This window comes from Lepisosteus platostomus, chromosome 21, assembly GCF_059453375.1.
Source record: "Lepisosteus platostomus isolate fLepPlt1 chromosome 21, fLepPlt1.hap1, whole genome shotgun sequence".
NCBI lineage: Eukaryota > Metazoa > Chordata > Actinopteri > Semionotiformes > Lepisosteidae > Lepisosteus > Lepisosteus platostomus.
In genome coordinates, this window is record NC_142631.1 from 11,777,844 (window position 1) to 11,802,420 (window position 24,577).

Below are 24,577 nucleotides of genomic sequence, written 5' to 3' on the forward strand. Positions count from 1 at the left end.
AGAAATTGCACTCATGTGTCAGTATGTCAGTATTTCAAGAATGATCTTCTATACAACACTCTGCACAGAAGACGCATTTTTGCATTTTAAAATGTTTTATTTCAGTATTTGTTTTCTTCCAAATTTGAATTAATGCAACATAGTGCTGAAACATACTGAAGGTTTGAGGCATTAAAGTTTATGTGGTGTTGAGGGAAATGAGTGTAATTACGAGACTAGAAGGACCTTCACTCTTTTCATGAGGAATGAGCCAGGGAGCTGCTGGAAGGGAGAAGATGAGATGGAGGCAGGGTAATGAATGAGAGACGCAAAGGGGGTGCACAGCAGAAAAGATGCATTGTAAATTGTGACCTTCCCCTGAACCTCTGTAGCTTGAAGCTTTAAAGAAATGACGATGATGACATTTTCTGTGGACCTTTATATTTTCCAATTAGATTTAAATTAATTTAACAATTGTTCAGAAATTTTCCTTCATTTAAAGATAGGCCAGTGGGATATATTCAGTTCAAAAGGTTAAGGTTGTCCTTTTTTCTCACCTACATTGGAAATAACATGCTTTCATTGTTCTATTTGTTTTACCGTTTTGGTTTAAATATCTAACTTGTGAACTTGTTTAAAGGGTCTTCTCAAGAAAATAAACAGTAATTTGTTTAGTGCATCTATCTGCTACAGAATGAAAGAGACAAGGATAGATACAGTATATACAATGTAATTGGCAGGTAAGGTAGCAGTAGTATGGAATTGCATACTGATAAGTCTATATTTAAAAAAGTAGGCCTTTAGTTTTCTGGATGTGTAGAGAAAACAATGTTAATAAAAAGGAACCTGAGTTAATAATATTTTATCGGTAAATGTGATTGGTAAACAACTACAATACTTCGAACAATAAGTAGCTGCTCATGTAGAGGTTACCATGAGTTGTTTTGATGTACTTTTTGAGGATTCTGATCAATGTTCAGATTCAATCAATATAAAGATTACTAAAAGACAATCACAGTTTCTTCCTTCTCACTCATACCAAGCTATTTTAATAACAACCAATGTTCTATAACAGTACTAAACAGTAATGAAGGGTCTGTAAAGTAAATCACAGAGACTCAAAATATACATGGATTATAATTTGTGACTGTATCTGAAATGTCGAAGACTTTATAAAGACATTATTTTAATGATCGTATTGTATAGCCTTACTGGGTACTTAAATATATATTTGTTAAGTATGTATTTGCATAATATTTTGTCACATTTCTGTAATATCACAAGCTAAAATCAAAGATCTTTGTCTATTTAGATAAGGTATAGTATACTTCATACTGAAATACAAAGTACTGTAAATGGGTTATGTGAAGAAATCTCTTTTCTATGAAGATATTTTTTCATACAGTGGTATTTTAAATAATATAAAGCTTCTAATTAAGAATTGAAAGTGAAAGTAAAAGGATACTAAGATAATATTTTTAGTTTTATTGTATTTGTCCAACAATATTGAATTATTGTGTTCCAAAGGCAATCCAACTGCTCAATGATGTTCTTAACCAAGTTCAGCACTAGCCTGCCTTGTACTGTACAACTGCACAGTGAATGGAGAAGTCATGAAATATCTTTATGGATTATGCCCAACAGATCTGTACTTTTTAAACTTGCAACATCAAAACACAGTGTAATAAAATGCTGGTTGTGTGGGAAAAAATATTATTATAATTTTGATTAATTTATGTAATTGGTCATAATATTTCACATTACCACTGACATTTCATCAAAAAGTATTTTTATTCAGCTTGTGATCTGAAGCAATGTATTATAAATATGAATTACATTTAAATACTTTGTGTCTTCTTTGGTAATTTTTGGAAATTCAAAATGATAAAACAGCAGTCATCTTCTTAAAGTGTTTTTTTTAAAGAAAGCTTTTAGCAGAAAAGCCTTACAGTTAGACAAGTACATTAGGTAAATGGATATTCCATCCATTTTCAGTACACTTGTCATAGTGAGTGTCCTGGCATAAATGGAAATTATGTATCTTCATAAAGAAAGTAAAAAATGAATCCACATTATAAAAAGTGGTGGCCATTCATGTAATAATACCTATATGCATCTTAATAGTTGTAACTAAATTGTAGTACTGTGCATTACAGTAATATTATAAAAAGACTCTCAGATTTAAAAAAAGCTGAACTCCCTTCCCAAGACTTAATGCACAAGTCTCAAACAATTTGAAAATGAGAGCCAGATGTCTTCTGTTTTTTTGTTCCTCTGAAGCTATCACTTACTTAGTTACTCTTATTATGTAATTGATTTTATAGTTGTTATACGTCTAACCATACTCTGTTAAAAATAAATTTACCTTCAGTGGACAGAAGGTTAGACTGATACACTGAAAAAGACCTTGAGATAAATCCTGTATTTGCCTAAGAATGTAATTAGGTTAAGTGGAACAATCTGAATTGCTGCCTTACAGCACTGGGGCCCTGGGTTTATTTCCTGACTTGGGGTGCGGTCTGTGTGGAGTTTGCATGTTCTCAAGCGTTCATGTGAGTTTCCTCTGGTCGCCCCAGTTTCCTCCAAAATTACAAAAACATGCTGGTAGATTAATTGACTTCTGGTAAAATTGGCCCTGGTGTGAGTGTGTGTACAGTATCTGTTTGTCTGCCCTGCAATGGACTTACACACTTGCTTTCTGGAATTGGCTCTGGCTCCCCATGATCCTGAATTGGAAGAATCTGTGAGAAAATGGATGGATGGAACAATATACAAACGTCACTATGTCCAGTAATTGAGAACTCAGCTTAACTGTATAATCTGATATGCTATTCATACATGTCAAATCAAAAATCACCACTTGAATTTTTTTTTATATTTCAGGACAGGCAGAAAAAATGTGCCCATGTTTCGTTTAGTGTATTGCATCGGATATGTGGTACTAGGAATTTATCAAAAATGCATACTTACATAGTCTGCCTTTTCTGTTATTTGAAGTGTTTTTCCCCTGAAGTGGGAGAATGTGTTATTTTATGGAAAGTAGCCTACTTCTCCTTTCCTTCATGTCTAAGAAAATACTTACATTACCTCTTCTCTACCAGCAGTACATAGAAACCAGGCAACAAAAACAAATTTGAATACAACTGCAGTTCTGAATATGATGTGCAGTTTACTCAGAACTTTGTTCTTGAGTTCAGTTATGGAAATTGTGATGACTTATTCTTTCCAGTCTACAATGTGATACATCTCAGCAAGGTTCAACTTATTTAGTGTGAAGAAAGTGGATTAAATAGTATGACCGATGACAAGAAATTTAGACTATAAAGAATCACACAATTTTTATAGTACTGTACTTGGAAATACAATCAATCAAAATGTAAATAAAAAATAGTTTTAAGAAACAGTAATCTTAGTATGTCTGTAACCAGGGTCAATTTAATCAGACTAATACTTTTCAACTATTTGGAACATTGTTGGCTTGTGGAAGAGAAAGAGGCTGGCGACTTGCACTCTGTAGTTCAAGGTCACACTGCAAGGTCAGAGCCAGAGAATGAAGTCATTACTGCAAAGGCACATTCATAAGAGGGACTGCATTGAATCCAAACATTGTGTTATTTTATTTATTGCTTTTGGAAAACACAGTAGGGAGCAGAAGTATGAGCCACAGCAGGGTGCAGCAATGAATTAGGATTCAGATAGATCCTGGTTCAGACAGATTTTTTTTTTGGGGGGGAGGGGGGGATTTCTGGTTTGAATGTCTGCATCAGATCGGATTAGTATGAAGTTGCAAGCTTACAAACAGAGCATCCCGAGCTCTAATTTTAATGTGCTGCAGGGGTCTTTGGCTTAGGCTAAGAGTTCAGGATTACTCTTCTTCAAACGGGTTGTATGGCTGTGGTTTTAATGTACCACAAATGACCAAGCAAGGCAAGGAAACACTAGTGTTCTTTTTCGTCAGTTTAACAGACTAAAGATGTGATTTGAACCATTGATGATAAGCCCTCTGAATTCTGTACCAGATTAAAAAAAAATCAGTAGGATCTGTTCCGTTTCTTTTTTTTTTACTTAAGTTTGACGAGATGTAATCTGCAAGTCTCAGAGCCATGTTTCTAATACAGCCAAGTGATAACAATTACATGGTTGTTCCCTATCCTTGTTGTAAAAACAGATAGTTAGGCATCATTAACATTCAGCTGCATGGTAACAGTAACCCTATTTATGAGCACGCTCATTTCATTTGTTTCATTTTAATTAAACTTTATAATGAACAAGGGATTTTTTTCCCCAAGAATTGTGTTTTGACACAACATCCTAAGGGTCCTTTTTATCAGCAATACAAAAAATTCTCTCAGCCAAAATCAAAACACTTCCCCAGAGAGTTTGTTTTTTTTAAGGAACAAATGCCCTCCATTTGAATTTAATTCACACTCAAAAACAGAATTGTTTTGGGGGGAAGCAGTTTTAATATCCAGCTTTTAACTTACTCATAAGAATAAAAACAAAGCTTATTTTTAAACAGGGCTTAATGGATGTAATGTTTTTTGATGAGGTGACATTAGCCCATTGTGTTCACTGTTTAATAGCCTGTTGTCTGCGAAGCTCTATGCACTTAAGTGAGGGAAGACTGGAATAGTATGGCAATCGTTGAACATGCTATTGCTGGGCACAGTAAAATTTATTTTGCTTACCCACGATAGCTCAGTCCTGAAAATTGGACAATACCTCAAAAAATGCCTTGAGAGCTGACTACCTCTGCACAGGATATTCCATTGCTGCCTTGTCTGAGTGTTTTGGTGAGTTGGTAACAAGTTTGCCAACATTGTCAGAAAGCTCCAGCCCCATTCCAGATTGCCTCCATTTCCAGCAATACTGTAAACACGAATTTGTAGTGTAAAAGGGTTACCCTTCCATTAGAAAGAACTGCACTTTCTGTACTATTATATTTTCTCCATTTACTGCTCTCAGATTTGGTATTTCTGACTTTTTGAGAATTTCATTCAGAGCTTTCGAATCCTTAAAGGGATTTTAACACACAAAGAGCGTAACTTGTTTTCCACTCAGGGCACACGTTTTCCTGTTGTTATTTATTTATTATGTTTGTAATGTACTGTCTACATTGTGTGGTGTTTGTCTGTTGTGCTGTATATGTCCCGAGAAAATGGCGAGATTAAGAATTCCAATGTATGTGTACATACAGTATAGCAATAAACTACTCTACTAACTACAATTGTATTTAGTACAAAAAAACAGGGTGCCTGTTTCCAATAAATATTAAAATACTTGTGGGTGTCAGGATACACTACTTTGTCCTGCTATAGAAGGTGATTATTTAGTATCCTAGCATCAATACTTTACTGTTGCCCTAATCTCTTTCCTGTCTTTCTTGTGTTTGTATTAGATATTTCAGGACCCCTTTTTTATGCAGTGCTTAGATCAAATGGAGACTTAGACTATTGGGAGATATATTACTAGAAAACTCATAGCAATAGGTTAACAATATGCTGAGAAATAAAAATACAGGATGCAAAAGGGAGCACATCACATTAATTAACCCAAGAAAATGAAAGTCTAACAAACTGGTAAAATATCTCATTTTCTGTATGCCGGAAACTTGTCACATAGAGCTTGGAAGCACAAAGTGATTAAGAGAAGCAGATTCACTAAGACTGATCTTGAAAGCTGGTGCAGTAGGTTGTAACAGTATAAAGAACAATGGCAAATAGGTACGAGACTTGGTGTTAATTGAGAAACATAGTGATCTTATGAGTATTCCCTAAACCTTTATATAGAACATCAAAATTGTAGTCCAAGAGCCTTGTTGGAAAAGATCTAAATACTGTCAATAAATTCACCTCTCCATTCTATCAGAGGTCCTGTGACAATCATACAGTACAACAGCACTGCTTAATATATACTCTCTTGGGCAACACAGAAGGCTTTAGATTCAGTGTGACATCTGTTTTCTGCTTTGTAGAGAGAATATAGAATTCATGCTTCTTTTATATTATCCCCCCATTATGCCACAGATCTGAGGGATGGATATAAAACTAATTTAACGACTGAGGAGAAACTGTAAAATATTTCTTTGGTTCATGAGCACATTCAGACATGGAGATTAGTATGTTGCATTGTTGACAGATAACAAGAAAGTGCTCAAAGAACATCATTCAGCAGTATGAATTTCTGGAGCCTTTGCTTTGCTGCATCACTGTATAATAAAGTGAAGGGAGACCTAAATGAAGTCTCCTGCTTCCTCACACTAGCAGAATTTTAACCCTCACCAGCAGAAATCTTAGGTTTGTCTCAGTGAAACGAAATAAGCGGAGACTGACATTGATTCAGTTCACCATGCGTTTGGACAAGGCACAATGAAAGCACTTGGAAAGAAAACAAATAGAGGTTTTCTTTGAAAAGGACAGAGGTCTCCCTCATTTGACATTGTTGCAATATTTCTACTGTATACTGCTTACAGGTCAGACTGGTATGCTTTGTGCTCACCCAAAAATGAAACCTGATTGCTCTGAAATGGAGTGCTTGCTCAGAACTTAAAATATGAGCCTTCTACCATCCCTGCTTTTATGAATTTGTATTGATCGGTGTGACAGTGTTATGGATTTTAAGATCTATACCCCAGTCTCTGAGCAGAGGTCAAAGTAGTAGGTCTCACTCTTGCTGAACATGTATACCAGTTCTAAAAGCTTTAGCCTGAGGAGCATTTCTGGTATAGAACTCTTTGTTCCCAAACATGACTGGTATTTCCCACCCATCTTTTATGCCTGTGGATGATTAACTATGATGGAGCTTAATAATGGCTCGTATCATTTTACTTCTAATACTGCGAGATCAGCCCAGATCCCCTGAGGATTGTATCTTGTCCAAAAGCTTTTTTGTCCTCTTCAGCATGCATACGCACACCAATCTCTATCATTTCAGCAAATAGAAGTAATATTTTTCTTATGTTTTTTTATGTTAGGTGGGATACAATAATATTTTTCTGTTCTGAAAACAAAACTTTTCTATCAGTGAATGATGGACCATGAAAGATTTTATTAAAGACCCACTATACTCATTCAATCAGAAATGAAGATAGATCTTTTTATACAAAAATATAAAATACAAGTTTTATTTTTAATATGGTAACAACACATTATTACAAAACTGTTTTGATAAGGTTTTTTTTAAGTTACCAATTATAGTTACAAGAACCTTGAGTACAGGATTCTTCTTTAAACGGATGGTGGACATTGCTTTTAAGAATTAATTCACAGTGTATTACTGTACGTTACATGCAAACTGCATAGTAGTCATCACTGTAATTGGTGAATTTTTTAAATATTTTTAAAATAATATTTTGACCATTAAGAAAATGAATCAAGACTAATGGGAATATATGCAGTATGTATACAGAATATTGTATTACTGTATATACTCTATATAGAGAAAACTATAATGAATTAATGCAAAACATAATGAAAAGAATGATGATCATAATAATCATATCATAAGAAACATACTATACAGTACCATACAGTAATAATAAGAAACTACTATAAAAGTACTTGAATTGCATAGTTACTGTAGGTGGTGTTTATAAAGTAAACAGTCAGCAATGTCTATTATGCCAGAGGGCTCCAGGAATATGTTTAAGAAATAACCAATTCAGAGGTCAAAAGGCACAAGGCCTTCCAAGGTCTTTTAATTCACACTGAAAATAAAAAAAATATCTTATCGCTAGCTTAAAAAAACAATCATGTTCTTGTCCAAAATACATTCATTCCACTAAAATAACAGGAAAACAAATCCTCATATTCTTGTTTTTTATGCGTCACATCAGTCTTTAGTTTGTATGTATTTGGACCTACAGAAAAACAAATTCCCTTTGTTGCTGTACAGATACAATAGCTTTCAGGCTCAGATGACTAAAAGAAAATTAAGCACCTAATTTTTAAAAAAAAAAAACATGTTATGTCCACACAGAATATAAATTTTTTATGTAATTTCTGTAATAAATCTTCTAGCCAGAAGCTGGATCATCCAAAGAAAAGCCTGACTCTTACTTACAGTGGCATCCTATTTCCTCAGTCACAATTACCTACGGTATGACGGTCATAAATTAGCATGAAAACAAAAGCAAAGTAATTTGCTTTTCTGGGAGGCACCAGCCGATCTAACAAGATTTATGAATATGTTAGGACAGTCTGAGCCAACAGTTTTTAAAGTCGAGAAGTGAAAATAAATGAATTAAGCCACAAGCAATTCATTCATAGCTTGATGGATTAGCTGTTCATCATTTCTTAATTTTTTTTTCCTCAATGAACCATGGCTTAAAATTCATATGCTTCAGATAACACTGGATCTTTACATATTGTAGACTACAATGCATCTTGTAAGTTTAAAAAACAACCTGACAGCTGATGAATTTCTGATGAATGGTATCTCAATCAGGGTGGCACTGTGGCCCAGTGGTTATCATTTCTGACTCCTTGGTTCAATTCCAGACCTGGAGTGCCATCTGTGTGGAGTTTGAATAGTCTTCCCATGTTTCAAATATTTCTTCAGGATGCTCTGACATCCTCCCACAGTCTAGAACCATATCTTCCATACTGGTAGGCTAATTGGCTTATGGAAAATCTGGTCCTAGGTGTGAGTGTACAGTATGTGTGTCTGTGCCCCAAGATAGACTGGCATTCTGTCCAGGGTGTATCCTGCCTTGTGCCCGTTACTTCTCTGTGAGCCTGAATTGGAAGAAGCAGTTGGAAAATGGATGGATGGGATATTAATCAAATTAAATGGGATGAATGCATGTGAACATCAAACTGGCAAAAGGGCCTAATCCTTTAGCTCCCCAGAGTTCTGTGAAGTAAACGCAAATATACAGAAAATACTGACCTGGCATGGAAAGTGTAAGTGCAACGCAGAGAACTCCCACCTGCTCACCTCAGTCTTGTCATAAGGCATTATCTCCACAGTTTTCACACATCTCTAATGGCCAGTTGGACACAATGCAGAGCACATGACAGGCTTCCTGTTTTCCTAGGGTCTGTAGGTCTGTAGGAGCTCTGGTAAGTCACATTTCTGGAGCTTTTCTCAGCGGAACTTTGCCCTATTTTAGGTTTCACTCTGATAAAATTGCCACTGAGAAATATTTAATTTACATAAGAGCAAACAAAGTGTGAGATTGAGTTTTTAACAAAGTTAAGGACACTAATAATGACATCTTTACATAAACACAGACACACACTGCTCCTTCATGTACATTATGTGATTGTTCTATCCTTGTGCCATCAGAACAGTATTTTCTTTTATTGAACCTCTGTATAGCTTGTAGCTTTTATTTTCATTTTCTTTTTTTAGTATTATCGCTGCATATGCAATAGCAACAGAAGGCTGATGAAGATTCCCGTAGACTGGAAAGTTTCACATTAAATTGGAAGTGGTCAATCAAGTGTACTTTTCTTTGCAGAATAAGCAGCCCTGTAAATCAGCAATTTTCATTTTACCCTGAGCAGGGCCTTGACAGCTGCCATGGGATTCAAGTATTTGCTGAGCTTTGGTTCCAGACATTCTTTTGTTTTATTGATCAGGGTTTTAGTTTTGTAATTTAACAACCATACTTATGACAACGTCTTTTTACCAATATTTCCACTTATCTGTTGTCACATTTTTGTTGATTTTTGCTGGCCTAGTAGTTTTAAACACACTGGTGTTATATAAATGCAGATCGTGTTGAAGTAATTCCTTTCATGATTGCTTTCTTCTATTACAGTTTTACAGCCTGATCAACATATATCAAGATCCAAGTTTAGGATTTGTAAAACCATACAGAAAGGCACAATACAGGACTTAGATGGGTGTAACCTTCTCAGAGTTTGATTGAACATGCTAGGCAGCAATGATATCAACCTCTCTGCTTATGAACCCACTTCCCAAATTCAATCTTTAGGTATATTTAAATCTCAAATCTCTTAAATGAACTGCTTTGATTTGGCTTAATCAAGTTTGCAAATAAAATGATTTTGTTTGGGGGAGCACATTGGCGCAGTGGTTAACACAGCTAACTCGCTGGGTTAAATTGCTGACCTGGAGTGCTATCTGTGTTGAGTTTGTATGTTTTGCCTTTGTTTGCGTGACATTTCTCTGGGTGCTCTGGTTTTCTGCCACAGTCCAAAACCATACCCCTGTATCAAACATCAATCAAGTCCTTGCTTTTGTATTTCTCATTAGTATGTTACGTCCAGGAACGTAAAGGAAAATAACTGTCCTTTGTATTCATTTTCTGCCAATTAAAAAAGCCCCAGGTTATGTTCAATGAGGAAAAATGCTGTATCCCTGGCTTACCAGGAAAATTAGTGCAATCTCCGATCTTCAATAATGTTTCCTGAAAGTACCTCACAGGTTATACCAAAATTGTTTTCTGCTTTCCCCCCGTAATCACAATCTTTATCAGAGTCTGTAGACATCATATGCTTTGCCTTTGTGATGTCAAAGAGGAACCTTAATTCATTAGATTTTACTGCTCTAATTAACCTAGAAAACCAAAGAATTAGCTGGAATCAGGGTCTGACACTGTCCTGGCAATGCAGTATTGATTCCTTTGACTGTTACTGTTTTAGACTAATTGCTTGTCTCCTCAAGGCCCCCTGGAAATTCTACAGATCTATCATGGGGGGAGTATGTTTTTTTTCTCAAATTTAAATTGTACAAACAAATATTCTATTGACAGGTAACAAAATCCTGTCACATGCTTAGCATAGTTTGGCAAGCACAAATCATAAGCAATTTCCATCTCTGCACCAACCAAAATACCACACATATAGACCATGATCAATTTGTAGGTTTAATTGTTTTGTTGCTCCCAAGGACTTGGAGATTTCGATCTTTAAGTCACACTTCCCCACTCATGCCACACAAATAATTAGTGCCGGGTGTGGGCTCAATAAGACAAGATTGAAACGATTCATCTTAAACATTGGGGCTGTGATTGAAGGGAAGGTGATGTTCACTGTTGTACTGCGGTTTGGTAACAGGTGGATTTTGGGAGAGCCCACATGACCCACACTAGTTTTCAGTCTTCTTTGCTAAAATGTTCATACTTCCCATAGGCATGTGCAAAAAACATTGGATAATGGTATAATGTGGAAAATGTAAAAAAACAATAACATATACTTTAATCTTAATATTGCACAGAGCAATCAGTAATATAAAAAATGTTCTGTACTCCAAAAATTGTTCTGTTATATGAACATTAGTCAACCTATTTAATGAAAAAAAATTTTTTTGAATTATATATATCAAATGCATATAAATAAGACTTAATTTTGGGATTTAGATAAGATAAGATTACTTTATTAGCCATATACAATTTCTTGCATTAGGAATTCATCTTTTTCGCATACCCCAGCTTGAGACACAGACAGGCAGAGAAGCTTGGGGTCAGAGCGCAGGGTCAGCCATTATACAGCACCCCTGGAGCAGTGGGAGTTAAAGGCCTTGCTCAGGGGCCCAACAGAGTAGGATTTCTCTGCAGGCCGTGGGATTTGAACCGGCAATCTTCCAGCCACAGGGCCATTGTTCCGCCCAAAGAGTATATTGGTATATACTCTTTGTTTTTTATGTCTGTTTACTTCAAATAACACCAGGCAGGCTTGACAGAAAATTAAAGTTTCAGTGCTAGATGTCCAAATTTGTTATGAGGGGAAGTAATTCCTCATTTTCATTTAATGCCCCATTCAAGTAATGTAAGGTAAACAACGATTAAATTGTGATTTTGTGGTTAAAGGTGGTTAAAGATAGTGGAAGAAATCAAAGTATATGGGCCATGTTCTGGAATTAAAAGATTAATAACCCCCAGATGCTAATTTAGGGACTCAAAACATGTAAAAGTGTTTGCTGTTTGTTCCTTTAAAACCTCAATTATCTTCCAGAAACTACATTATAAAAAAAAAAAACTAATACAGCAAGCTTTAGAGATACAAATATTTATTTACAATATATGCTGAATGTGGAATTCCACACCATTAATGATGGTACTTACTCGATCATCTAATGCATATATGAACATAAGCCTGGGTTAAAATTTTGATCTGCTGCCAATCACAACTTACTGTAAATATATTAAGCAAGAGGCTTCTCACTTTAACCTCACTGGAGGTCACTGTCCAGTAGTGGGTTGGTGATATCTCATTGTCATGTGTTTTAATATTTTTGCCTAGATCCCATCCCAACCTCTCTGTTGAAAGCTTGCCTCCCAGTTATCTGCTCGTTAATTGTCAACATCATAAATCAATCAATATACAGTATGTTCCATGAGATTGTCTACCTATATAGAAGAGTATGTAGAAACATGCAGCAAATATGTGGCAGCTCATTATTATCAAAGTTATATTTTATTTCACGTGATGTTATTTTGATTGTAGCCATAAAATTGCAAACTAAGATTAAATTATTGGAACAAGACACAGAAGTTGTGCCAGTAATAGAAGGCATTCATTATGTTTCTGCCAGGTTATGCTGGGCCCTGCAGTTACAAAGCCTTTTCAGTGCATCAAACAGAGATCTGGATTTGAATGAAGCCCAAGAATATTTGGGAATGTCTTTAACTCTTACTAAAACTTAAATGCACCCTCATCCCACATCAAAAGACGTTTATCTCAAACTGAAAGAAATCGGTTTATAATTTTACAAGTGTAAAATAATTTATATTTAGGACTTAAAATAGAAGAATTCCAAGGTAAGAAAAAAAAACATCTTCATTTTGAGCTTTGTAGTTGTCAGTGATACTGTTAGGAAACTTCTCAGCTTCCTGTTCCAATACTTTCGCTTTGTTGCTAAAGAATGTGTCAAGTTCAAATAAATAGCTGTGATGAGTAGTTCAGACAGTCTACTGGAAAAAAAAAACATTTTCAAAATGCAACCTCCTCTGCCCAGAAAGGATCAAATCTACATTCTTGTTTCTTGTCAATCTGCACGGCAACAGGATTACACAGTGAATTATTATTAGACCAAATATACTTGGTCTATTTTCTATTTAAGTGGGTTTTTTTTTCAGTATTTAAAGATGAAAAGATGAACAAAATCTTAGTTTCTTTTTAATCCTTTGCTCAACCAGAAAAGTCCATTCAGAATAAATTCTCATAATAAATGAAAACCTAAATACAGAACAGAGCAGTTGGTAGTGCATTTTTACAACACTTCCTGCTCAAGGGTTACATCAGCAGCAACCCACACTGGATTAAAACCCTCAAATGGACTGCTGGGAGTCCTGAACTTTAACCACTACTCTACACTATAGCCTGACAAATGTTGCTTCAGAATTGTCAACCTTCTGACTTCTACTTTATATTTATAGGTTCTGATGTTCTTCTGTCTCCAAAGAGAATGGATTGCAATTTCTTTTTTCTCTCCAGGTCTACAGGTCATCTTCCCCGAGTATCTCCAGGAAAGGTTTGTGCAGTCGGCCCTGAGCTACATCATGTGCAATGGAGAGGGCGAGTACGTGTGTCGTAACAGCCAGTGCATCTGCCAGTGTGCTGAGGAGTTCCCACAGTGCAACTGCCCGATCACCGACATTCAAATCATGGAGAACACTTTAGCAGCCATGGCTGAAACATGGGCAACATCCTACAAGGACTTTGAAAATTCAGGTAATATAAGCAATTCCTCACTGAGAGGACAGTAAATCTTAAAATTGACTACACAGCAAAGAAGCATATGGCATGTCTTTGGGGTAAGAGCTTGCAATATGGCAGTGGCTTAAGACTTTCTACTTGATGCGAGCTCAGCCATTTAAATAGCTAAGATCAGGAGAAAAGAAAATACTTTTTCAGCAAATGTGTTATTGTTGATAAGGATAAACTGCAGAAGGAAACTAAGTTGGATGATGTTTTTAAAAATGCAACATCCTTAACACTTGGGATCATTACAAGTGCTCTGATTTTCCATTCATATAGGTTCCATCTTTTGAAAAGTGCACTCAATGTTATTAACTTTTAAGATCTGTCTTCCCAAGATAATTTAATGTAATTTGTTTTTTAGAATATTCAGCAAAAATGGATCATTAGCAATTTAGCCAAACTTGAGCTTCACTTATATGGTTGGGTTTTACAAAGTGGAATGCTATCACGTAAATCTGAAAACCAGAGCTACTGCACCATGCAAGGAGTAGAATATTTGTAAAATCATAGGGCAGAAGTAGAAACCATTTAAAATATGATGAGGGATAAAACAGTTATAGTTGGTGTGAGGAGCTGCTTAAACAAAGCTACAAGGTTTTTACTCCTCACAGAAAATGCCTTTGGAATTGATGAAAATATAAACTGCATTAGTACTTTGACAATTTATGCAAGTCTCAAAACATTAAAAATACTAGATGTAACTGAACGTAGAACTGCAAAAGACAAAGTGGTTAAGGGAGGCCAGGTCTTATTACAAGCATAGCTTTTGAAACAATTACTTGAATGGATTACCTTGCCTAAAATCTACAGTGAAATATAAACCAGAAAGCACAAGTCATGTAGGAAAATTGATAATCAAGTTACTTATTTAGGTGTGACAACCATGTCAGTTACACACTTTAGCTTGTCAAATTACTCTTCTGAGAGGTAATGAAGAACACATACTGCAGCATTTTACTTATTTTCATAAGGTTTCTACAAAATAATAAACTAAATGGTTCTGATGACAAATGGTGCCATGTACAGCTGTTGTGCAGCACATTATACATTATTAAAATTCCTTTGAAATAAAAGGAAAAGTCTGTATCAAACAGAGACCTACTAAATGAGTTCAATTTTCAAGGGTACTGAAATACTTCTCAAGCAGTAAAGTTGCCATCGAAGGCTAGCTGGGCAATAGACACACCTTTGGTACACTTTTTACAGTATTATTTTATACGTGCAGAAAGGAGATGTGAGTAGCAGGGGGCTAAAGATGGTATGTAGAGATTTCACAAATTGTTATTTTTCCTGTTCTCCTAGATGAGTTTAAATCTTTTCTTCGACGACTGCCTTCAACTCACTTCTTACCAGTGAGCAGTATTCACTTGCTGTGGGGGAATGACTGGGACCTACAGGCGCGCTATAGGCTCCTGCAGAGCTCCCTGGAGGCCCAAAAGCTGAAGATGCAGCGCACAGCACGCAAACTGTTTGGCCTGAGCATTCGCTGCCTCCACAACCCCAACCACCAGATGCCTAGAGAGAGGTAAACCAGTTCACTTGGCATTGTACAACAACTTTTGGTCATCTACATGGTCATTTTTCGAATCTTGGATCAACTCCTCAAAGTGTAAAGAAACAAGGTGTATTCAGTGCTGAAAAGAAAAAAGTCTAAACGTCTGGAGAAGGCTCCACATCTGAAATGTGTCTCTGTTCTTTTCCCTTCTGCATGGAATGAAATTTTACCTGTCCCTTTGCAGCCTATGTAGAGTATGCTGACACAGCTACCTACTCAAAGCACAAAGAATGCAGTTTTCTGTGGTTAGTAGTAATTAGGTTATATGGGAAATCTGCCGATAGTTTGCCCACAGGGAACATTTTATCACAAGTGTATGATAAACTGCAAAGTGTTGGCATTAAAAAGGAACATACATTAGGGGGTGTAACTTCAAAAAATAGAAAACCTTCTTTCATACTTTTAGTCCTGTAGCAATATGCATATGCAAGATGCCACACGATGGCTGGGAGAATAGTAGGTCCTTGAACTGTTTCCCACCAGCCATGTAAGAAACCCTTTAAGTGAGCTCTGGCTCTTGGCAAAAATATCCATATGAGGTTCCAGTGTTTGCTTTCACATTAAAGCGCTCATTGTGGAGCACAGAGGGCAATATAATCTGAGAATTTTCCTTTTTAATGAACCAGGAGTTCTGAAATCTAGAGCGCAGGAATAGAGGTAGGGTTATGAAATGGTCTTAATTAGAGTAGCAGATTAACACAGGGTACCAGTCTATATTCATTACTGTGCAGTGTATACCTCCCCACCAAACTATTCAGCCGGCTTATTCTCTCACTGCCAATGTTGCAACATTGCAACCTACTACCCGTTTTAGCAAAAGCGTAGGAAGGACGGTATGCAAGGAAGTTTAGAGATGAGAGGAGTCTGAGCTGTGTTCTGAAGCCCTATAGTGAAGCATCACTAGCTTAAGTGTAGGTAGCATGGATTCAATTCCTCACAATATTTCCTCATGCATAGCTTCAAGGAAATACATGATTTTACCATGCCACAGTAAATCAAGCAGTCATGCTATGATAGTTTGAAAAACAAAACATACAGTAGGAAAATGTACTTGACGTGACCTATGCATAAAGGTAGGAACAAGCAAATGTAATCACCTTTCTAGATCTTGTTCAATTAAAGAGGTAGCTTTGCATATTGTGGAATTCATCTCAGAGAAGGCAGTGGGTTTTGTGATCAGAAATTACACTGTCTACTGTAAAATCACTTGGCAAAATTGATTAAAAATTGTGTCATTGAAGTGGTGCCAGTTCTGATGTGTTTTTCTCATTAGTTATGTAAAGAGAAGAATGAAAACAAAACAGCATACATGTCGTTGGTTACTGATGAAAACATAACCGATTCTAAATAGAAAAAAAGAAACAAATGGTGCGTGTGTGTCAGGATGTTTTCTCTATCCATCTGGTTATTGTCACTCATTATGATGTTTTTATTCCTCTTTTGCTCCTGTGAGTTCCATTTTTATTTAAAGTATTATCAATATGCTATTTTGTGTTTAATACACTTTTTTTAAATAAAGAACATTGCAAAGAGATGATAGTAGCTGTGCAGAATATGTCATTGTCTTTAAAAGAAAGGCTGTGATTAAAGCAGATCAAGAGAAAATGAAACATCTTAACTGAGTTTCCAGGAGCAGTTTAGTTCTGCTATCTATTACAATGAGGTTCTGAGCCAGAGCAAAGGATTGTCAGAAACTTGTTTGCAGAGGGCGTTAATCCCTTTTGCCAAGTCTGCCGAAAATTACTTACATAGCCGCGGGCACCAGTAGGTGTGGGACCAGCTCTGTATCCCACTGCATGCTATTAGCTGGGCTTCTTGCAACCCATGAGTCCAGATTTTGCCTGGGAGGAGAAAGAGAAAATAACTGTCTAGCTGTGGAGACTCAGCAGACTACCACAGGCAACGCAAACAAGGTCCAGTAATTATTCAGCGCAGCAGTCATTTCCGAGGTTGACCTCCAGGGAGCAAAAGAAAGCCGATGACTGCTAAAACTGTGCCTTGCCAAGCTCCCATTGCTGCTCAGCATTTATAGCTGACTGGCGGCATATTTTAACGCCGGTTCCGCTGTGTCTATTATATGAAAAAGTGCAACGTTTTGTAGGCTGAGCAGAAAAGGTGCCTGAAACACAAGATTTCTTTCTGTTTTTTTTTTATTAATTTCTTCTGATATTCACCAGCCAGAAATAGGAGCACATTGGAGAAATGAGACATACAGGGAAAAAATAAGAAGAGCAGAGTAACTCACAGTTGAGTTTGTAAGTCAAATCTATACTCATAATAAATATCTGCTGGAAAATGAATTCCTTTATCACTCCAAATAAAGGTAGAAGCAAGGAAATGTAATTGCAAGGAGCATATTCCTGTATAAAACTGGAGATAAAGAAAGCCAGAAAGTCCTCAGTGAATATATACATTTTTCCAAGCAAACACCATATTATAATTGCATAATTATGAGGCACAAATTAGTATAGAATGTCTAAGAGGATATTTTGTATATCTTCATACAGAATGCCAAGTCTTAATAACAGCGCCTTGCAAAAGTATTTAGACTCTTCCTATGGTGTTCAATTTTGTGAAATTATTAAATGCAGCTTACACATTTATTTAAATCTAATATATATAAGATTAAGATGCCCTTATCTTTCTGTAAGAATATGAGGTTTCAGTAAATGTCAGCAAAAAGTAAAGAGAAGAAAAACTGAAAATATATTAATATATTAAGTGCTTTAGCAGCTGCCCCTTTTTTCCTTATCTAAGCTTGTTGGTGAATGGGGAAGGGAAAGGCAGATCGGCAGGGTTAAAAGCTCATATGGGCTTATTGTCCTTTGGGCCAGCAGCCATATCACCCTGCAGCTCACAATTGACAACCCACTGAAACTTAGAAGGTGTGAGCCTGGCCAATACCTAGATGGGAGACCTACTGAAAAAAACTAAGGTAGCTGCTGGAAGTAGTGTTAGTGGGGCCAGTAGGGTTTGCTCACCCTGCAGCCTTTGTGAGTCCTAATGACCCAGTATAGGGAGGGGGACACTATACTGTAAAAAGGTGTCGTCCTTCGGATGAGACGTAAAACCGAGGTCCTGACTCTCTGTGGTCATTAGAAATTCAAGTAGGGGTGTTACCCCAGCATCATGGCCAAATTTCCCGTTGGCCTTTAACGATCATGGCCTCCTAATAATCCCCATCTCTGAATTGGCTTCATCACTCTGTTCTCCTCCCCACTGATAGCTGATGTATGGTGAGTGTACTGGCACACTATGGCTGCCATTGCATCATCCAGGTGGATGCTGCACATTGGTGGTGGTGGAAGGGAGTCCCCATCACCTGTATGGCGCTTTGAGTGGAGTGTCCAGAAAAGTGTTACAGTATCTACATGTAAGTGATAGGCAACCCCCATCTCCCCTTAGTTAACTCCTTGCTTTGCATGGTCCTTGTCCTATGGCCATCAGGTTAAGACAATTTTCACTGTACTGCCTCTCTCTGGGTTATGTACAGTAAATCTGTTCTAGATCCTGTACTTAAAAACTCCCATGTGTCCCATGATTAACTTTTTGAGGAACAGAAAGTTTACATTAGTTCCAAAAGTGCAACTATTGTAGAATGATACATTTCTTCTGTGGATAAGTAGTATAGAGTATGTGTACCTCTTCATATTGTCTTGTGCTTTCTTCAGGAAAATTGTGAATAGCCCTGTATTGTAATCATGTCAGAGGAGAACCTAAGTGATTGTATTATTTTTCTCTGCATTTTATTTGTGTTTCATTATTGAAAACTACATTATAGTGTAATTAAATGTACTGTACAATATTTATAAATTAGCTATAGGGTAAATCCCTCTGCCCAATGTTGAATCTTTATGCTTTGAGTGTGTGTTATATTTGGATTTTTATTATTCTAATTATAGGGTTTTCAACATTTTCCACTCATTGTTATTTAATTTCTCCCCCCTGTATAAAAATGGCAGTTTCTTTTCTCTGCCTCAGGCACTTTTAGCTGCTGCTACACTATCTTGTCTCTTGCTCTATACCCCCCTCTGTGATTAGCACACACACCTATTAACCATTAAAAGACGATAGTACATGGTGAGTTTGCATTCTGCTTTCCAGTCCACCTTCCTCACTCGCCCACACAGTTAGGCAACATAAGGGATTGCTGCAATATTATGAATGGTAATTCTTTTTTGTAAATATTTGTAAATGCGATGGCTAAGAAAGAATCACTTCTGACCTCTGTAAAATTTGGGTTGGGTCTCCTTCTGAAGAAAGTTGGCAGAGTTGAGCCCCCCAGCATATCTTTTATACTGAAGACAGGAGAATTGAACATGTGGCTGCTTTCCTTTTCATATCAATCTGGAAATTCAAACATAACCGTTATCCCAGCTCCCTTTACTAGGAGAATGAGGAAATGTGGGGAAAAAATGAAAGAGGAATTGTAGGGTTAAAAGATACGTGGGCATGTTATTGAAGATGAAGATATCCTGTCTTCTTTCAAGAAATGGTTAGATGAGATCAGAAAATCAATTATATGCAGTACTAATGCCAGATTTTCTAGATGAGCCAAATATGTCATGTCATTTGCCGAACAGCTTTATACCATACGGTGTCGCAGAAAGCCTACCTGGCAAGCATAGGGTACACCCTGGACAGGGCACCAGTCGTAGATGGACCAAATATATTGTACTTAAATGTCCTCCCATTTGTAATCATTCTTATATTATAAGAAAAAAAGTGAGGAAGCACATTAAAATTGGAGACATAAGAAAACTGGAATAATTGTGTCCATCTGTTTAAGTCAGCATTTACTTGTTTAAAAGCTTTTTATTGTGACAGTATGTAAAGAAGCTGTTATGTAAATCATAATAACAAGGTATCTGATGACTTTTACTAGGGGTGCAGTTGCGTAATGTGTTAAAGGCAGTAAGGCAGACGTACCAAAACTATTAAAAATATCTAACAGATAATAGAAGGATTTGAAATCTACATAAAACAATATATCATGCAACATTAAGTATTGTTAAAAGAAATGAAGCATTAATTGTAGATTAATGAAAACATGAGCTAGCTAAGAAAAACCAAAAGTGAAAGTAGACATCCCTTCTGAGAGCCCTTAGGAACGCTGTGTAGAGCACTTGTTGCCTGCTAACATCATTGCCGGAGGTTTGGTGTATAAGAGTTTAACCATATCGACGAAACTTGGACCCCAAATTCGAACTGACCCAAGATTGTATCACTTAAGCTGGTCAGAACCTCATTGGCACCCAGGACAAACAGCAAAAGGTTAAGGTGCTCATCCCTGATGAGTGTCCCTAGAAAACATTTTAAGTATGTGAATGAAAAGTGATCTTAAAGCTATATGATCTAAAGCCACTCAGAGGCTTTCTCAGTATCCACTGAAAGAATTGGATACAGTGTCTTTATTCACATGTGTAGTGTGATGGACATTATCAGATACAAGATGCTCTTTAATAAAGGCAGTTTGATCACAGTTTATTTGTTTGTTTATATAGTTCTTCAGACAGCAACATAGTACTTTAGGATTCAGCATGGTGTCAGAGTAAATCAACAACCTTAGAGTGTGGCATTTACCTTTTTTTCCAATAATATGGATAAAACATTAGTATTAACATTATTCCAAAAGCACAAGGAGTTATAATTGGAGCCAAAATGTCAGAATAAAATCAAGAAAAAAAGCTGTCAATGCAATGAAATGTACTAAACTATATTCTTTAGTTCAGACGGGGATGTAGGTGTCCCAAGAAGAGCCTCTATGTGAGAAAGATTATGTAATGAAATGGCTGAGTTATTAATACAGGTCTCCCCTGCCTTATTCTGTTTTGGCTTACCCTGTTTTAGGATCAGCATCAGGTATATCATGTGCCTCAGTTTAATGATGGTAAAAGCAGCAAAGGTAAATCTAAAATTCCATTTCTATGTTATCAATGATATAATAATTTATAAGAGTTAATACGCCTCTTTATGTCTGCAGTATAGTACATGTACAATGTATTACTAGTATTCTATTTACAACTACATGCATTCTACATTACTATATACAGCAGGGTCTTGAGATAGAAAAAGGATCGGGGCCAGATTCACATACAGTATATCAAAGTCCACACATATACCACAATATGCATGATTAAAAGATGTAAGTAACCATCCCTTATATGATAATAGGGTTTTCCTGGAAGGAAACTCCCATGTAAAATGAGGGAAAGGTGTACTTGCCCATCAGTTTGTGTTTTTGTTTACCCCATGTAACTTTTGCAAAATGCTATGATCTACAGTAGCTTGGAATGTTGAAGGATTTACAACTGCAGAAATGTCTCACGAGTAACAGTCAAGCACACGTCTCAGGGGCATGTTAATACAATTCTCAGGGTTGCTTTTGCACTTTTTTCACTTATGATAAGATCACTTTTTTAGCCATATCCAATATCTTGCATTAGGAATTTGTCTTTTCGCATACCCCAGCTTGCTCTCCATGAGACACACAGGCACACAGACGGGGAGAGAGAAGCTTGGGGTCAGCCATTTATACCGTGCCCCTGGAGCAGCTGGGGTTAAGGCAATGCCAGTTGTCATGGCATTCTGGAAGTTATGGAAGATCACTTAACAGAACTGTTTTCTTGCAAGGCCTTTGCTATTGGATAGTTATTTTGCCTTTTAGTCTGTTACACACAGGTTCAGAAGTTACTGCATTATTGCATTACAGCAGCCTTCTACATACTGTATGTAGTACAGGGAACTTTCCTTTCGTGTAATGCAAAGTGAGAACAAGGCATATACAACAGGATATATAACATTAAAAAAATAAATAATTAGCAAGGAAGTGCAGACAGTACAATGCTTCTTTAATGAAGTGAAGCACAGCTGGTAAAACTTTCATTGTAGGTGGTCATGATTCATATCCGTAGCTGAAAATAGAAATAACAGAGGAGGAATTGTGAATGTTGAGCACCTCTAGTCAAAAAGAATAAATTATTGCTTTAAATCAAGTCTGATATGTGCTATGCACTGTACATACAATATTTTATTATCAAATAAAGAATGCATATTTTAGGAGTGGTTGAAAGATGAAGTAAGGCCTGAAAGAGAAATATATGAATTGAATAATAGCAACACTGCAATTGAAATGGCTATCACCTGAGAAGAAAGGCAGCATTACTGCTTCGTAGCCTGATCTCATCAGATCACACAAGCTACAGAAGGTTGGACCTTGCAATTACTAGAATAGGAGACCTCCAAAGAAAACTTAGTTGCTTCATAAATGCTGTTGATGGGTTTGCAGACCTTGTTGGTGGACCACACTTTGACCTTACTAAAGCTTGCCGGTAATTGAATTGATGAAGCAGTTTATCACCTTTTAGCTGTTTAGTGAAGAACTCTAGGAAAATGGTTGCTGAGTAACCAAGGTGGGTGCTGTGTTGCAGTGCTTGATGGGTTCCTTCCTATATGCAAAGTGCTTTGGGATAGAAAATCCAATCTATAAACATATATTCTAGTGTTAAAAAAACCTGGACTATTGTGTGTATCATAAAACTTAAAATTTTTAGTTATTTTCTATATTTGTGTCTTTCTTCATGTAGTTTAGTGATCTTCCTTTTCCTTTTTGAAAGTATTATAAAATAAACATTTAAAGGAGTTAAATTCAAGAAATACTTTATTTCCATCAATATAGGTATTCTGCGCCAGCAGCCATGTCACCCTGCAACTTACAATTGGCAGCCCACTGAAGCTAAGCAGGTGTGAGCCTGGTCAGTACCTGGGTGGGAGACCTCCTGGGAAAAACTAAGGTTGCTGCTGGAAGAGGTGTTAGTGAGGCCAGCAGGGGGCGCTCACCCTGCTGTCCATGTGGGTCCTAATGCCCCAGTATAGTGACAGGGACACTATACTGTAAACAAGCACTGTCATTCGGATGAGACGTAAAACCGAGGTCCTGACTGTCTGTGGTCATTAAAACTCCCAGGGTGTTTCTCGAAAAGAGTAGGGGTGTAACCCCGGCGTCCTGGACAAATTTCCTATGCCTTCTAATAATCTCCCACTATGAATTGGCTACATTACTTTGTTCTCCTCCCCCCAACTCCGACAGCAGGCAGAGCGACGTGCTGGTTGGAGTATTCTCGGTCGCATTTAATGGTAACGTCAGCTCAAAGATTTGGTTCAAACCAGAGACGGGCATGCCGACAAGCAGACCCTGCTGATGCGGGATTAATGCTAGGATGAGAGAGAGAGTATAGATACTGTATTCTGCTCAAGTAGTTTACATTTCCCTTTCAAAACATTAGGAATTCCCAGCCATTTTCCTGCACCTTTCAGCATTTGCTATTTAGACCATTATCACACAAATAAATCACAACTAGAGTATAACTGAATAAGTGTTCAATTTTATTTGTGTTAGTTCAGTTCATACAGGAGCTGCAGAGGGATGAAAATTACTGTCATGACCTTAACACACAGCCGGTAGCTGGTTGACAATAATTAAATGTTTTTTATAATGCAAATGTAGAGAGGCTTGACATTATTGGTATCCCAAAGAAGCTGTAATCTCAGCTGCACAGTTGCTTTGTAAAAGTCAGAATTACAGCACAAACTGTGAGTTCTGTGAGTGAGGCATTCATGAGGTGGGATGGATTGCTTGTATGGAGTCTTTTGCCATTTTTTTAACCTGATAAATGAAGTAATGTATCCCAACCTGATTAACAGTATCAGAGGATCATCTATAAGTTCCCACATGAAGTGCACTTGTCAGTTCTCATATTTGTTTCCAAATTCTTTACAATATACTGAATTGAAAAAAAATATTAATAAAACCAATATTAACTGCTAGCTATGAATCACATTATACCTATAGGGTATAGAACAAACATCTGAAATGTAATTCTTGCCCTGGCAACCAAGACCTGTTTAATTTAATTTGGCATGTTTCTTTTTGAAAGAACTGAGCCCCCCAAAAAAGTCCTCATCTGCACTCCAGATCAAGGTCTCTAGTCTCCATTTAGCACATTTGGGAAAGGTCTGGTGCTTACAATAACAAACTGCATTCATTTCTAGTCATTTTCACTTGGTTCCCTGTGGCAAATTTAAAGAAGCCTGAAAAAAAGCTTGTATGCTATCCCCAAAGCTGAAGTAATTTGAAGTAAGTCACACAAGCCAGACTGAAGACAGGTTTAAAATTGTAAAAGTCTTTGAGCGATATATTGTAGATCAGATGAATTACATTGGCTGCATAAAAAGTGATAAAATGTGAGCAGTTATTTATATGATTTTTGAAAAGCAGTAAAAAATAATTGAATTGCTCTAGCAATATTAACACAAATGTGCAGCAATAGACCAGTTTTGTACTTCACTTCTCAGATGGCTTTTCTTCAAT

General features: G+C 36.7%; 1 protein-coding gene and 1 long non-coding RNA gene across 4 annotated transcripts in view; one reads left to right on the plus strand and one right to left on the minus strand.

Moving 5' to 3' along the window:
• Positions 1-24,577, minus strand: part of LOC148644048 (uncharacterized) — a 316,550-nt gene that overhangs the window by 125,173 nt on the left and 166,800 nt on the right. The window contains exon 4 of the long non-coding RNA XR_015928795.1: positions 16,956-17,048. This is a non-coding gene — a long non-coding RNA (uncharacterized LOC148644048). The remainder of the gene's footprint in view (positions 1-16,955; positions 17,049-24,577) is intronic.
• The window catches only part of brinp1 (BMP/retinoic acid inducible neural specific 1), a 122,660-nt gene that overhangs the window by 92,884 nt on the left and 5,199 nt on the right, over positions 1-24,577 (plus strand). For all 3 annotated transcript variants that reach the window (XR_015928794.1, XM_088614623.1, XM_088614625.1), the window contains exons 6-7: positions 13,386-13,622; positions 14,955-15,177. Coding sequence is in view for 2 of the 3 variants with exons in the window: in XM_088614623.1 (XP_088470749.1) it covers positions 13,386-13,622; positions 14,955-15,177 (460 nt within the window). In the remaining variant the exon portion in view is untranslated. The remainder of the gene's footprint in view (positions 1-13,385; positions 13,623-14,954; positions 15,178-24,577) is intronic.